Source organism: Odocoileus virginianus, chromosome 21 (genome assembly GCF_023699985.2).
Source record: "Odocoileus virginianus isolate 20LAN1187 ecotype Illinois chromosome 21, Ovbor_1.2, whole genome shotgun sequence".
In the NCBI taxonomy this organism is placed as follows: domain Eukaryota; kingdom Metazoa; phylum Chordata; class Mammalia; order Artiodactyla; family Cervidae; genus Odocoileus; species Odocoileus virginianus.
In genome coordinates, this window is record NC_069694.1 from 44,387,511 (window position 1) to 44,399,555 (window position 12,045).

Sequence of the window (12,045 nt, forward strand, 5' to 3'; positions counted from 1 at the left end):
TTTGAAAGTTACTGAGGGCTTCCCATGTGCTGGGCATGATTCTAAGTACAAAGACGAAACAGTTAATGAGACAGATAGGGCCTCTTGTACCGACTGGCAGGGGTGGGAGTGGCAAGAGATGGGAGAGGAAATGGGTCAATAATAAGCAATAAACAAGGAAACAAACACCATTATTTCAGACAGAGATAAGCTCAACAAAGATGTTAAAATGCCTTTCTCTCCCAATTCTGCACTTTCACCCCATTCCCACCTTATCATTTCTGAGTGACAGTGTTTTCTAACAACGTCTCTGCCCAACCCTGATCAAGGCTCCTTTGGAGTAAAGGTCAGATGCTTTTTCTTACTGATTTTGTAGTTGTAATTCCTGGCACATATTGTTTTTTACTTACCATATAACATATTCAATAAGTGCTAATTAACTGGATGAATCTGTTGAAAAAACAAGCCACTAACAGTAGGCTTAGCATCGATCTATTATTGTACAACCTAAGGCTTAGTAGGAATGATGTGATTATAATCTTTTACAAAGATTCTATGATATTCTCATAGGAATCATGGTCTATTGTTTAACTTAGTAGCTCTCACACCCCCTCACTGTTTTTAAAATATTACAACTTAAGATTCACACTACTAAAGTGATGTTGGTCAGAAACTGAATAGAACGGATAAACTGTATAGTTGAGAGGTGAGCCCAGAGATGCTGAAGACAGATCTAACATCTTCCAGAACCCTAGAGAACTTGCTTACAGGGACAGAGCAGTGAATTGTATTACTCAGATAGTGAAACAGCACTGAAGGACAACAAATGGTCAGTAAATAATTTGAAGCTGCTTTCCACTACTGGAAAACCACTGTGACCTCGTGATGGCTCTGGCCATCTGTCTGCAGGCTCTAACCAGCTCAGGTCTTTGTTCAGTGTCTCCTGGGGAGTTATCAGTTCCAAGGTAGGCAGAAGAAAAACTCTTGGCATTGCAATAATAAAGAGCTTCTTAGGGTGACTTAGGGCTTCACAGGTAGCACTAGTGGTAAACAATCTGCCCGCCAAGGCAGGAGACACAAGACGCTGGTTCAATCCCTGGGTTGGGAAGATCCCCTGGAATAGGAAATGGCAACTCACTCCTGTATTCTTGCCTGGGAAAGCCCATGGACAGAGGAGCAAGGCGGGCTACAGTGCATAGGGTCACAAAGAGTCAGACACAACTGAGCACACACACACACAAGGTGACTTAGGACTCATCTGTGTGACAGTGGGAATAGTACAGACCAGAGGGCAAACCACAGAACTGACTGCTTCCAACATTAATGAGAAATGCCTTCTTATTACTGCCAAACCAATTATAGAAGAATCATACTAAAGGTGCTATTAGGTTTTAGAGATCAGCCATTGATTTTATTGAATTACATCTTTAAAATCTTACTTATCAGGAGGCCAGCCTATCTTTCCCAGCTCTAATGTGCTCGCTCCTCTGTACTCTGACAGGTCTAGGACCGTGGATTAACTCCTGAGTCTTTCCTTCCAACAGAGCATGGAAAAACCACAACTCCAGTGGCAAACATGAGAAGCCTGAAGTCTTCTGCAGCATAACCAACAAATATCTACTGTACTTTGTGGCCACAGACTTTTCTTTCTTTTAGCTAAGTTTAGGAAGTGAAAGCAAAAAATATTTTCTGTTTTTATTCTGCTAATGGAAACTCTGGATCAAAAGATACTGGATACTAATCCAGTGAGATTCACTAGACTCTCACAAAGAAGAAACATGTTAGAGATAAAGCAGTGGGCTTTCCTGAATTTCTTATTTGTGGTCTCTTCCTCAAAAGACAGAAAAGAGTTGAAACAGATTGAAAGTGAAAGTGAAAAGTCACTCAATTGTGTCCGACACTTTGTGACCCCATGGACTATACAGTCCTTGGAATTCTCCAGGCCAGAATACTGGAGTGGATAGCCATTCCCTTCACCAGGGGATCTTCCCAATCCAGGGATCGAACCCAGGTCTCCCACATTGCAGGCAGATTCTTTACCAGCTAAGCCACAAAGAAAGCCTGAAATAGACTAGTAGATTAGAAAATTTGGGTTAATAAAGGGCAAGTCTTATTCTGTCATTATGGTACCCATCATTTCTAAAACTGAAAATAACTGCTGTTTATGGAGCACATACCATGTGTCAACCAATATTCTAGATGTTTCATGTAATCATCTAATTTCATTCTCCAATATCACTATGTGGTAAGTATAATTTTCTTACTTTCATAGACAAAGAAATTGAAGCTCAGAAATTTTCAGTGATTTACTCAGTCTTATAGGTAGTAAACTGAAGTGCCAGGATTGGAAACAGAATGTGTGTGACTTTAGAACTTGCATTCTTTACTGGGGAAGGAAAGCAGCCCTGTCTGCCCCAGTTAGGCTTTCCCAGTGGCTCAATGTGGCTCAGGTAGCTTATGAAAGCTCACACAGGAGACACAGGAGATGCGGGTTTGATCCCTGGGATGGGAAGGTCCCCTGGAGAAGGAAATGGCAGCCTGCTCCACTATTCTTGCCTGAAGAAGCCCACGGACAGAGGTGGGCTACAGGTCATGGGGTCACAAAGAGTCGAACATGACTGAGCACGCACACACGCACGCTGCTCCAGCAAAGAAGGGGAGAGAGTCCATCCCCAGGTTCCCTCCTTGGGCTCCATTTCTGGGCTTCCCAAGCTCCCCCCAGTGGACGTGTGCAGGGAGCCTCTCCCAGGCTGGAATAGGAGTGTGGGGTCACCCCCTTCCCAGGGCCTTTTGATGTTCTCTTGTGGAGAACCAAGACTCCTGAGGCAACTGCCCACAGTTTGGCCCTGCTCCACCCGGAAGGGTAATTTTCTTTTCCCTCAGGCAAACAGCTCCTCTCACATCCAGATCTGTTCAAGCAGAAGTGCGTGCTGGTGGCCAGTGATTTCTTGGGCTCCAAAGGCTGAGTGTATACCTAAAGCATGGGTTTTAACTTGTTGTTCACCTTTGGCAAAAACGACCCTGTGTAAGGAACACTCCTAGCACCTAGATCATGTTCTTCAAATACCATTCCCCATTGAAATTGATAGATATTTTGGGCTTCCCTGATAGCTCAGTTGGTAAAGAATTCGCCTGCACTGTGAGAGACCTGGGTTCGATCCCTGGGTTGGGAAGATCCCCTGGAGAAGGGAAGGGCTACCCACTCCAGTATTCTGGCCTGGAGAATGCCATGGACTGGATAGTCCATAGGGTCACAAAGAGTTGAACACGACTGAGCGACTTTCATTGAAAGGAAACAGTCTCCTTGGAGAAATGGCAATCTAGTTCTTGGGAGCTTTTTCAAGATGCTATGTTTCCTGGTTCGCAGCTAGAATCAGCCATGCCTGAACAGATCTAAATATCAGTTGCTAAGAGCAGAGAAGGAGAAGAGAACTAGATATTATAAGCCTCCAGGTGAAAAAGCATGGTGCTCCCATGAAGGAGTCTTGCCAGGGAAAATCAAACCTGAATCTGATCAACACTAGATCTGACCACCAACTCACAGAAGATCAGACCACAGTGGAGCTTGTCTGCAACACTGAGGGGATGGATGCAACTAGCAAAGTCCTGACTGTGAAGCAGTTTGAGGTAAACCACCAGATTTCTTCAACAAATAAATTGCAAGGAGAGAGAAGGAAAGGAAACCTATATGTTAAAAGAGAGCTAAAAGTAACCCATCTCACTGTGCAGAACTTACTGGGATCCTAATTTAAACAAACACTATTTTAAAATTTGATTACATATATGAGATGTCTTTGTTTTTTCATCTGACTGGATCTTTGATGATACTAAGGAATTATTGGAGAGTTTAGGGTATGATTATCATATTGTGGTTACGGTTTTTGTCTTAACCTTCTTATACTTAAAAGTACATGCAGAAATATCTATAGATATTGCAGATACAGATATTGATATATTTGACATTATCATATCTTGGATTAGCTTCAAAATTATGTGAGTGCAAAAAAGTCCCCCCAAAAATAAATAAATAAAATTTTGTTTATGAAAAAAAAATGTGCATGCTTTCCAGTTTATCCATAGCCTTGAGAATAAATTATTTCAAAACTCAAACAATACCCCTTCCCTATTAAAAAAATTCTTTTGATAAGACTCAATTTTGCATTTTAATCCTGAGCTATATTTTTTTAAAAGTATGAACTCATAGCAGGAATCTTAAATATTTAATTTACATGCATTTAAGTTATTTAATTTGCATCACTAAATCCAAGCACATTTTTTTATGAAAGGGACCTTTTAAATACAAGCTTGTCCCATTGGTCTTTCTAGTTTCATGGTAGTTTTTCAGTCCAGAATGACAGCTCATGGTGGGATAATGAGCCCTTAAACACAGCGTGCCTCAAAGAGGGATAGACCAGTTCCAGGGATCACATAACAGGTGTCTGATTAAAATGTTGCATGATATCCACATCAAAATGAAGTTGACTAGAACAAATGACCTTCAAGAGAAAAGAAGAAAAAGAGAGGGTGCATGGGAAGGAAGAGCAATTCAGGACCTGAAACAGGACGTGTTATAATAACTGTGCCAGATTATCTTACGACCATCACAAAATAAACTGAAGTTATTTCCTTAAAAGTCATTCAGTCTAAGTGTGCTAAACATCTCTTAACATATTTAGATGTTACTCGATTTACTCTAAAAATCACCTATGTGATTTTTCAAGAAGTCCTTTTATACTATCCAATGACTACAACATTCCTTATTTTTCACAGATGTGGTTGTACTTTCATGCCCCTATTTAAGATAACCACAATCACAGTTCACTGCAATTACCTGGATAGATCTCCCGGTGCGACATCTCACACCTATCTGTTGAGATAAACTATCTTGTGTAGGGTTCTAAATCATTTGCTTTGTAGTGCTTCCCACCTCGTAAATTGGGTGGAGGAGGAAGAAGCAAGGTGACGGAAGGTAGCAGACAAAAAAAGGAAAAAAAAGACCTGATAGTATTAAGAATAATTCACAATTGGCTCTTCAACTCTGGAAGGACATAATAAATTTGTACTATAATTTATGAATTACATTTCCTTCATTTTTCTTATTTTCTTACTTTCCTTCTTATAGAGGAAGGTAATATTTGCTTTTCTCCTCTGCCTTGAGTATTTTCTTTGTAAAGAGTAGGAAGGAAAGAGCTGGGAGCGCAGTAACCCCGGGCCCACTGGTTTCTTGTAGGTTACCTTGTAATTTCTGGTTGTACTCGCTCCTGTCAGACTGGCTCCTCCTCAAGGTACCAGAGTGGTCCCCAGGAACACTGCTCTCAACCATAGTGTCAGTCTTCCTTCTCTCCAGCATATAGAGCCTGGACCTCAGGAAGGGCAGATTCTTTTTCCTGGTGCCCATGTTTTCTTTCCCGGGAGCTTCTTTGGGCTCCATCGGAGGCTGAGACCACCTCAAGAGGCCGGTGGGCAGTCGCTGGCGGCTAAAGGGCCTCCATGGGGTAAAGGTTACAACCCCGGCCTGAGGAGTTTAACTGCCTCCTTCCAACCACCCGGCTTCTCTCCAGGGTGACCTGTCTGTGACTGCCACCTCCACGGAGTCCCAGGGCTCCACCCCTATGAGGTCATTCTTTTTTATACCTAGAATCCAACAGGGGAAGCTGCCACCTGTTACCTGAGAGACCTGCTCCACCAAGCTAGGCAAAGCAGGGACTCTGCCGCCGTCACACGCTGCTGAAGCAAACAAAAATCCCATTGTGTGGGGCGAGGGCTGGGGGTGCGGGGGGTGGGGAAAGTGAATAAGGTGAGGCGGGAGGAGGGGAAGCACGCCTGTGCAACCTGCGGCTTCTGGGTTTAGTGCGCGCCTCTGGGTGTGGACGGGTGCGCTGGGACGCGGAGCTGTTTCTGCTGCCTGGAGGCAGGTTGAGCTCCTATGTGACTTTCAGCTAGAGTCACCCACGTGTGACCATGGGGCTTGTGTGGGGCCGTGAGAATTTGCATTTACATCACAACATTGGAGACAGATTTTTTTTTTTAAAGGATCATTGTGCTCACTCAAAGTCATGCTTCTGCGTTTGAACACTGAGCACTCACAGATTATTTGCTAAAAACATAGGTGCCAAACCCTGATCCACATTCCTGAGAAAACAAGGGTTTACATTGGCGAGGGATCGGGCACTTGGCATTGTGGGGAAGACCTGGAGCCTTTTCAGTATCTTGCTTTCCACGTGCTGCCCTAGGTTGAAATAAGTCCTGTCACAGCCTCAGGCCCATCCTTCTATGTCCCGGTCCTGGGGAAAATCAGCACTGTGCCCACGTGTGATGTCGGAAGGATCTTTTCTCTCCCTTTCGCAGATGGAGTGTTGGAGAAAAGCAGCTGACCTTGGGAAAATGAGAGGAGGGGAAGGGTTTGAAAGTGAGAAAAGTCACTTAGAAATTGGAAAGGTCTGGGGAAGGGGGAGGGTAGAGAGGCAAATAGTGATGGGCCTTTCATTTTTTTTTGAAGTTGTTTTTCCTCGTATTTTCTGAGATTTCTCAAGGGGGAAGTTCTCTGAAGCTCTGGGAAAGTGCAGAGTGTTTTGTATGCACTCATTAAAGAAAAGAGGGACCCTAAGGAGAAAGATAGATTCCTTTTTTGTTGTAAAGGGACCGCCAAAATCTAGCTTTGTGCTGCCCATTTCAAATCGTGGTTAATTCTTGTTAGACAAGATTTTAAAATGAAGAAAAAGAGAAAAAAAGAAATTTCCAACTCTGAGTGTGTGGGCTGAATACAATTTGCATAATTATCTTAAAAGATAAATGACAAATCTTCACCCACTATAGAGACATCTATATATAGCTTGGCATATTGAATGGCTTGTATTTAATATAATTGATAGTCTTTTTTAACAAGCCCTCACAAATACATTTAATAAATGCTTCTCAAGGCACATTCACTGCTAAGAGGTAAAATGAGCTCTTTTTTCTTTTCACATTAAAAATGTCTCAGTCGTATTCTACTATTATATATACATATATGTTTAATATATGGTTGAGTTTATTTACCTGGTTACTGACAGACATATGCTGTTAGATATAGTGCTACTGCAAAATTGTGCAACTGGAACCACAGGACTTATGGGAAATATGTGGTTAGGGTTAAAGCACTCAGAAACTTTGTCAGTGACCAACTAAAGGTAAAAAAAAAACTAAAAAAAAAAAAAATGGTAGTACAGTTTTACCTGTGATAAATGGTTAAGAAATACATAAAAACTACAATAAATGTGGCACTTTGTATTGAAACAGCACTAAACATTGCTTGTGGGAGTGGGTATTAGAAGGGTTACAGCTGTGAGTCATGAGGAAATGATGGAAGTAGTGGTATTTAAAGTCAGATGGAAATGTACATCACCAGATGTGGATGGGTGTGGCTAGTACCACAGGCCCTGAACTGAAGGGACTGGTAATCTTGAGGGGTGTTCATGCATGAGTTTTGTGTACACCCCCCTGGCTCAGGGCATCTGGATATGGCTTTCTGCATTCACCTAATGTTTCAGGTGGATGAAATCACACATAAGCAAATGTGAAATTGTGTTATGCTCAAAGAGTTCCCTAATATATCAGTTTTGTTGGAACAAATTTATGTTTTCAAAGCAAGAATAGCAGAACTGGCTGTGGTAACTTTATTATATTTTAAAATTTCACCAGTTGAGAAGATAAATAATAAATTAATGGCTACCATGAATTCCCTGGTGACTCAGACAGTAAAAAAAATCTTCCTGCAATTCAGGAGACCTGGGTTTGATCCCTGGGGCGGGAAGATCCCCTGGAGGAGGAAATGACAACCCACTCCAGTATTCTTGCCTGGAGGATTGTATGGAGAGAGGAGCCTGGCGGGATACAGTCCATGCAGTCACAAAGAGTTGGACACAACTGAGTGACTAACACACACACCATGAATTCACTAGTAAATATATTTTGCAATTTATTCACAACAGTTTCTGTGTCAACTTTAAAAATAATAGATAAATTCTTTCAAACCCATCTTTTAATCAATCAATGAATGGGGCAGACCTTGTTAGTAGCTGTCTCGATATTCATTCCTACCACCTCCCACTGCATGCTATTCCTTGTCAACAGACCCTTACTTTGTTCAAGGTGACGTTAGGCTTGGCCTATTAGAATGATAACTTTCTATTTTCCAGTTGCTGTTGTCACTGCAGTTCAGTTCAGTTCACTTGTGTCTGACTCTTTGCAACCCCATGGAATGCAACACACCAGGCCTCCCTGTCCATCACCAACTCTCGAAGCTTGCTCAAACTCATGTGCATTGAGTTGGTGATGCCATCTAGCATCTCATCCTCTGTCATCCCCTTCTCCTCCTGCCTTTAATCTTTCCCAGCAGCAGGGTCTTTTCCAATGAATCAGTTCTTCACATCAGGTGGCCAAAGTATTGGAACTTCAGCTTCAGCATCGGTCCTTCCAATGAATATTCAGGACTAATTTCCTTTAGGATGGACTGGTTTGATCTCCTTGCAGTCCAAGGAACTCTCAAGAGTCTTCTCCAACACCATAGTTCAAAAACATCAATTCTTCGGTGCTCAGCTTTCTTTAGAGTCCAACTCTCACATCCATACATGACTACAGGAAAAATCATAATTTTGATTAGATGAACCTTAGTTGGAAAAGTAATGTCTCTGGTTTTTAATATGCCATCTAGGTTGATCATAGCTTTTTTTCAAAGGAACAAGCATCTTTTAATTTCATGGCTGAAGTCACCATCTGCAGTGATATTGGGGCCCCCCAAAATAAAGTTTCTCCCTATTTCTGTTGCTTCCCCATCTATTTGCCATGAAGTGATGGGACTGGATGCCATGATCTTAGTTTTCTGAATGTTGAGTCAGTTTTTTCACTCTCCTCTTTCAGTTTCATCAAGAGGCTCTTTAGTTCCCCTTCACTTTCTGCCATAAGAGTGGTATCATCTGCCTATCTGAGGTTATTGATATTTCTCCCAGCAATCTTGATTCCAGCTTGTGCTTCATCCGGCCTGGCATTTCACATGATATACTCTGCATATAAGTTAAATAAACATGGTAACAATATACAGCCTTAATGTACTCCTTGACCATGTACAGGTGGCCATGTAATCCTAGTCCTTTATAGGTGGCCGTGTAATCTTAGTCCTGGCAAATAAGACCTCTGGTAGAATGTGGGGACAAGGAGTTGATTCTGGGAAAGCATTGCTTCTCTATAGCTGGCTTCAACCTTCTCCCTTCATCCAAACTTGATTCCAGGTGCAATGTGTGAAGTTACAGCCACCCTGTGTCCATAAGGAAAGACCAGAGAACCATGGGCTCTGGTTACATTGAGCTACTGAACAAACACGAGTGGCCATCCACCTTTAGACTTCTTGTTATGAGAATATAAAGGAACCTCCATCCTAAAGACATTGTTAGTTGGAGTTCTTTTCAATACATTTCTAAGGGATTCAACAGAGAGTCCTTGAAATAAAATGAATCACTGTTTTCTTGCTTATCTTTTTGATACTGTTTAAGCCAGTGTGTTTAGAATCATCAATATAAAAAACATGGTTTAGTTTTTCTGCCTGTAAGAATGGCTAGATTAAAGAGATTTTGCGTGTTTTGTCACTAGAATATTTTGCTAGAAAATGAATGAGACTGAAGGAACAAGGCTTCTAATTTGTCTGCTTTATATTTTATGAAAGAGGTACAAAAGTATTTTCACATAAGGTTTTTATATTACTTAATAAAATATTGATATTAATTCTCTTAATTTTATTAGGAGTGAAGAACATGCAGTTCATGGCTTATTATTTTATTTTTTATTTTTTTGGCTCATTATTTTAAAAAACATTGTACAGGGAATCCAGGACCCAGTTTTAGTTTCAGCTTAAACAGCTTCATGACATAAATCAGCTTTGTGACATTGTTGTTGTTCAGTTGCCCAGCCATGTCTGACTCTTTGAAACCCCACTGACTGCAGCATGTCAGACCTCCCTGTCCCTCACCATCTCCTTAAGTTTGCCCAAGTTCATGTCCATTGTATCAGTGATGCCCTCCAGCCATCGCCTCGGATGCCTTCTACTCCTTCTAATCTCAATCTTTTCTAGCATCAAGGACTCTTCCAATGAGTCAGCTGTTTGCATCAGATGATCAAAATACTGGACCTTCAGCTTCAGCATCAGTCCTTCCAATGAGTATTCAGGGTTGACTTCCCTAAAGATTGACTGGTTTTATCTCCTTTCTGTTCAAGGGACTCTCAGGAGTCATCTCCAGCACCACAGTTCAAACGCATCAATTCTTTGGTGCTCTGTCTTCTTTATGGTCCAGTTCTCACAACATATATGACCACTGGGAAGACCATATCCTTGACTACATGGACCTTTGTCAGCAGAGTAATGTCTCCACTTTTCAATGCACTGTCTATGTTTGTCACAGTTTTCCTGCCAAGAAGTAAACATCTGATTTCATGGCTCCAGTCACCATCTGCAGTGATTTTAGAGCCCAAGAAGAGGAAATTTGTCACTTCTTCCACATTTCCCCCCTCTATTTGGCATGAAGCAATGGGACAAGATGTTTTGGAACTGTAGTGTTGGAGAAGACTCTTGAGAGTCCCTTGGGCTGCAAGGAGATAAAATCAGTCAATCTGAAAGGAAATCAGTCCTGAATATTCATTGGAAGGACTGATGCTGAAGCTGAAGCTCCAATACTTTAGCCACCTGATGCAAGGAACTGACTCATTGAAAAAGACTCTGATGATGGGCAAGATTGAGGGCAGGAGAAGGGGACAACAGAGGATGAGATGATTGGATGGCATCACCAACCTGATGTACATGAGTTTGAGCAAACTCTGGAAGTTGGTGATGGACAGGGAGGCCTGGCATGCAGCAGTCCATAGGGTTGCAAATAGTCAGACATGATTGAAAGTTGAACTGAACTGAACGGGGCCAGATACCTTGATCTTAGTTTTTTTAATATTTGGTTTTAAGCCAGCTTTTTCAGTCTCCTGCTTCACCCTCATCAAGAGGCTCTTTAGTTCCTCTTGGTTTTCTGCCATTAGAGTGGTATCATCCGCATATCTGAAGTTGTTGATGTTTCTCCCCCCTGTCTTGATTCCATCTTGTTACTCTTTCAGCCTGGTATTTCTCATGATGTGCTCAGCATATAGATTAAACAAACAGGGTGATAGCAGACAGCCCTGTCATACTCCTTTCTCAGTTTTTAATGAATCATTTGTTCCATTATAATTATTGCTCCTTGACCCACATACAGGTTTCTTGGAAAACAGGTATTTTTCAGATGGTATTCCCATCTCTTTAAGAACTTTCCACAGTTTATTATGATCCTCACAGTTGAAAGCTTTGTCATAGTGGATAAAACAGAGGTAGATGTTTTTCTGGAGTTCCCTAGTTTTCTCTATGATCCAGTGAATGTTGGCAATTTGATCTCTGGTTCCTCTTCCTTTTCTAAACCCAGCTTGGACATCTGGAAGTTCTTAGTTCACATGATACTGAAGCCTGTATGCTTGCAAGGTTGCTTCAGTAGTGTCCAACCCTTTGTGACCCTATGGACTATATCCCAACAGGTTTCTCTGTTCATGGGATTCTCCAGACAAGAATACTGGGTTGCCATTTCCTACTCCAGGGGATCTTCCCAACTCAGGAATTGATCCCGTGTCTCTTACAAGTGCCACCTGGCAAGCTTAGCATGCAAGATTTTAAGCATGATCTTACTAGCATGAGAGCTTACTAGCGTGCAATTTTCCAATGGTTAGAACATTCTTTAGTACTACGCTTCTAGGGCGTTAGGATGAGGACTGACCTTTTCCTGTCCTGTGGCCATTGCTCGGTCTTTCAGATTTGCTGACATTTTGAATGCAACACCTTGATGGCATCATCCTTTAGGCTTTTGAATAGTTCTACTAGAATTCCATTGCATTCACTAGCTTTATTAACAGAAGTGCTTCCTAAGATCCACTTGACTTTACTCTCTGGAATGCCTTGTTCTGGGTGGCTGACCACATCATCATAGTACTCTGGTTCATTTAGATCTTTCTTGTACGGTTCTTCTGTGT

At 41.8% G+C, this 12,045-nt stretch overlaps 1 protein-coding gene across 1 annotated transcript in view; it reads right to left on the reverse strand.

Annotated features, from left to right (window-relative positions):
• Positions 1-5,546, reverse strand: part of ARHGEF38 (Rho guanine nucleotide exchange factor 38) — a 140,844-nt gene extending 135,298 nt beyond the window's left edge. Inside the window, exon 1 of the mRNA XM_020901215.2 lies at positions 5,215-5,546. Coding sequence (XP_020756874.2) covers positions 5,215-5,410 — 196 coding nt within the window. The 5' untranslated portion in view covers positions 5,411-5,546. The remainder of the gene's footprint in view (positions 1-5,214) is intronic.
• Between the last annotated feature and the right edge of the window lie 6,499 nt (positions 5,547-12,045).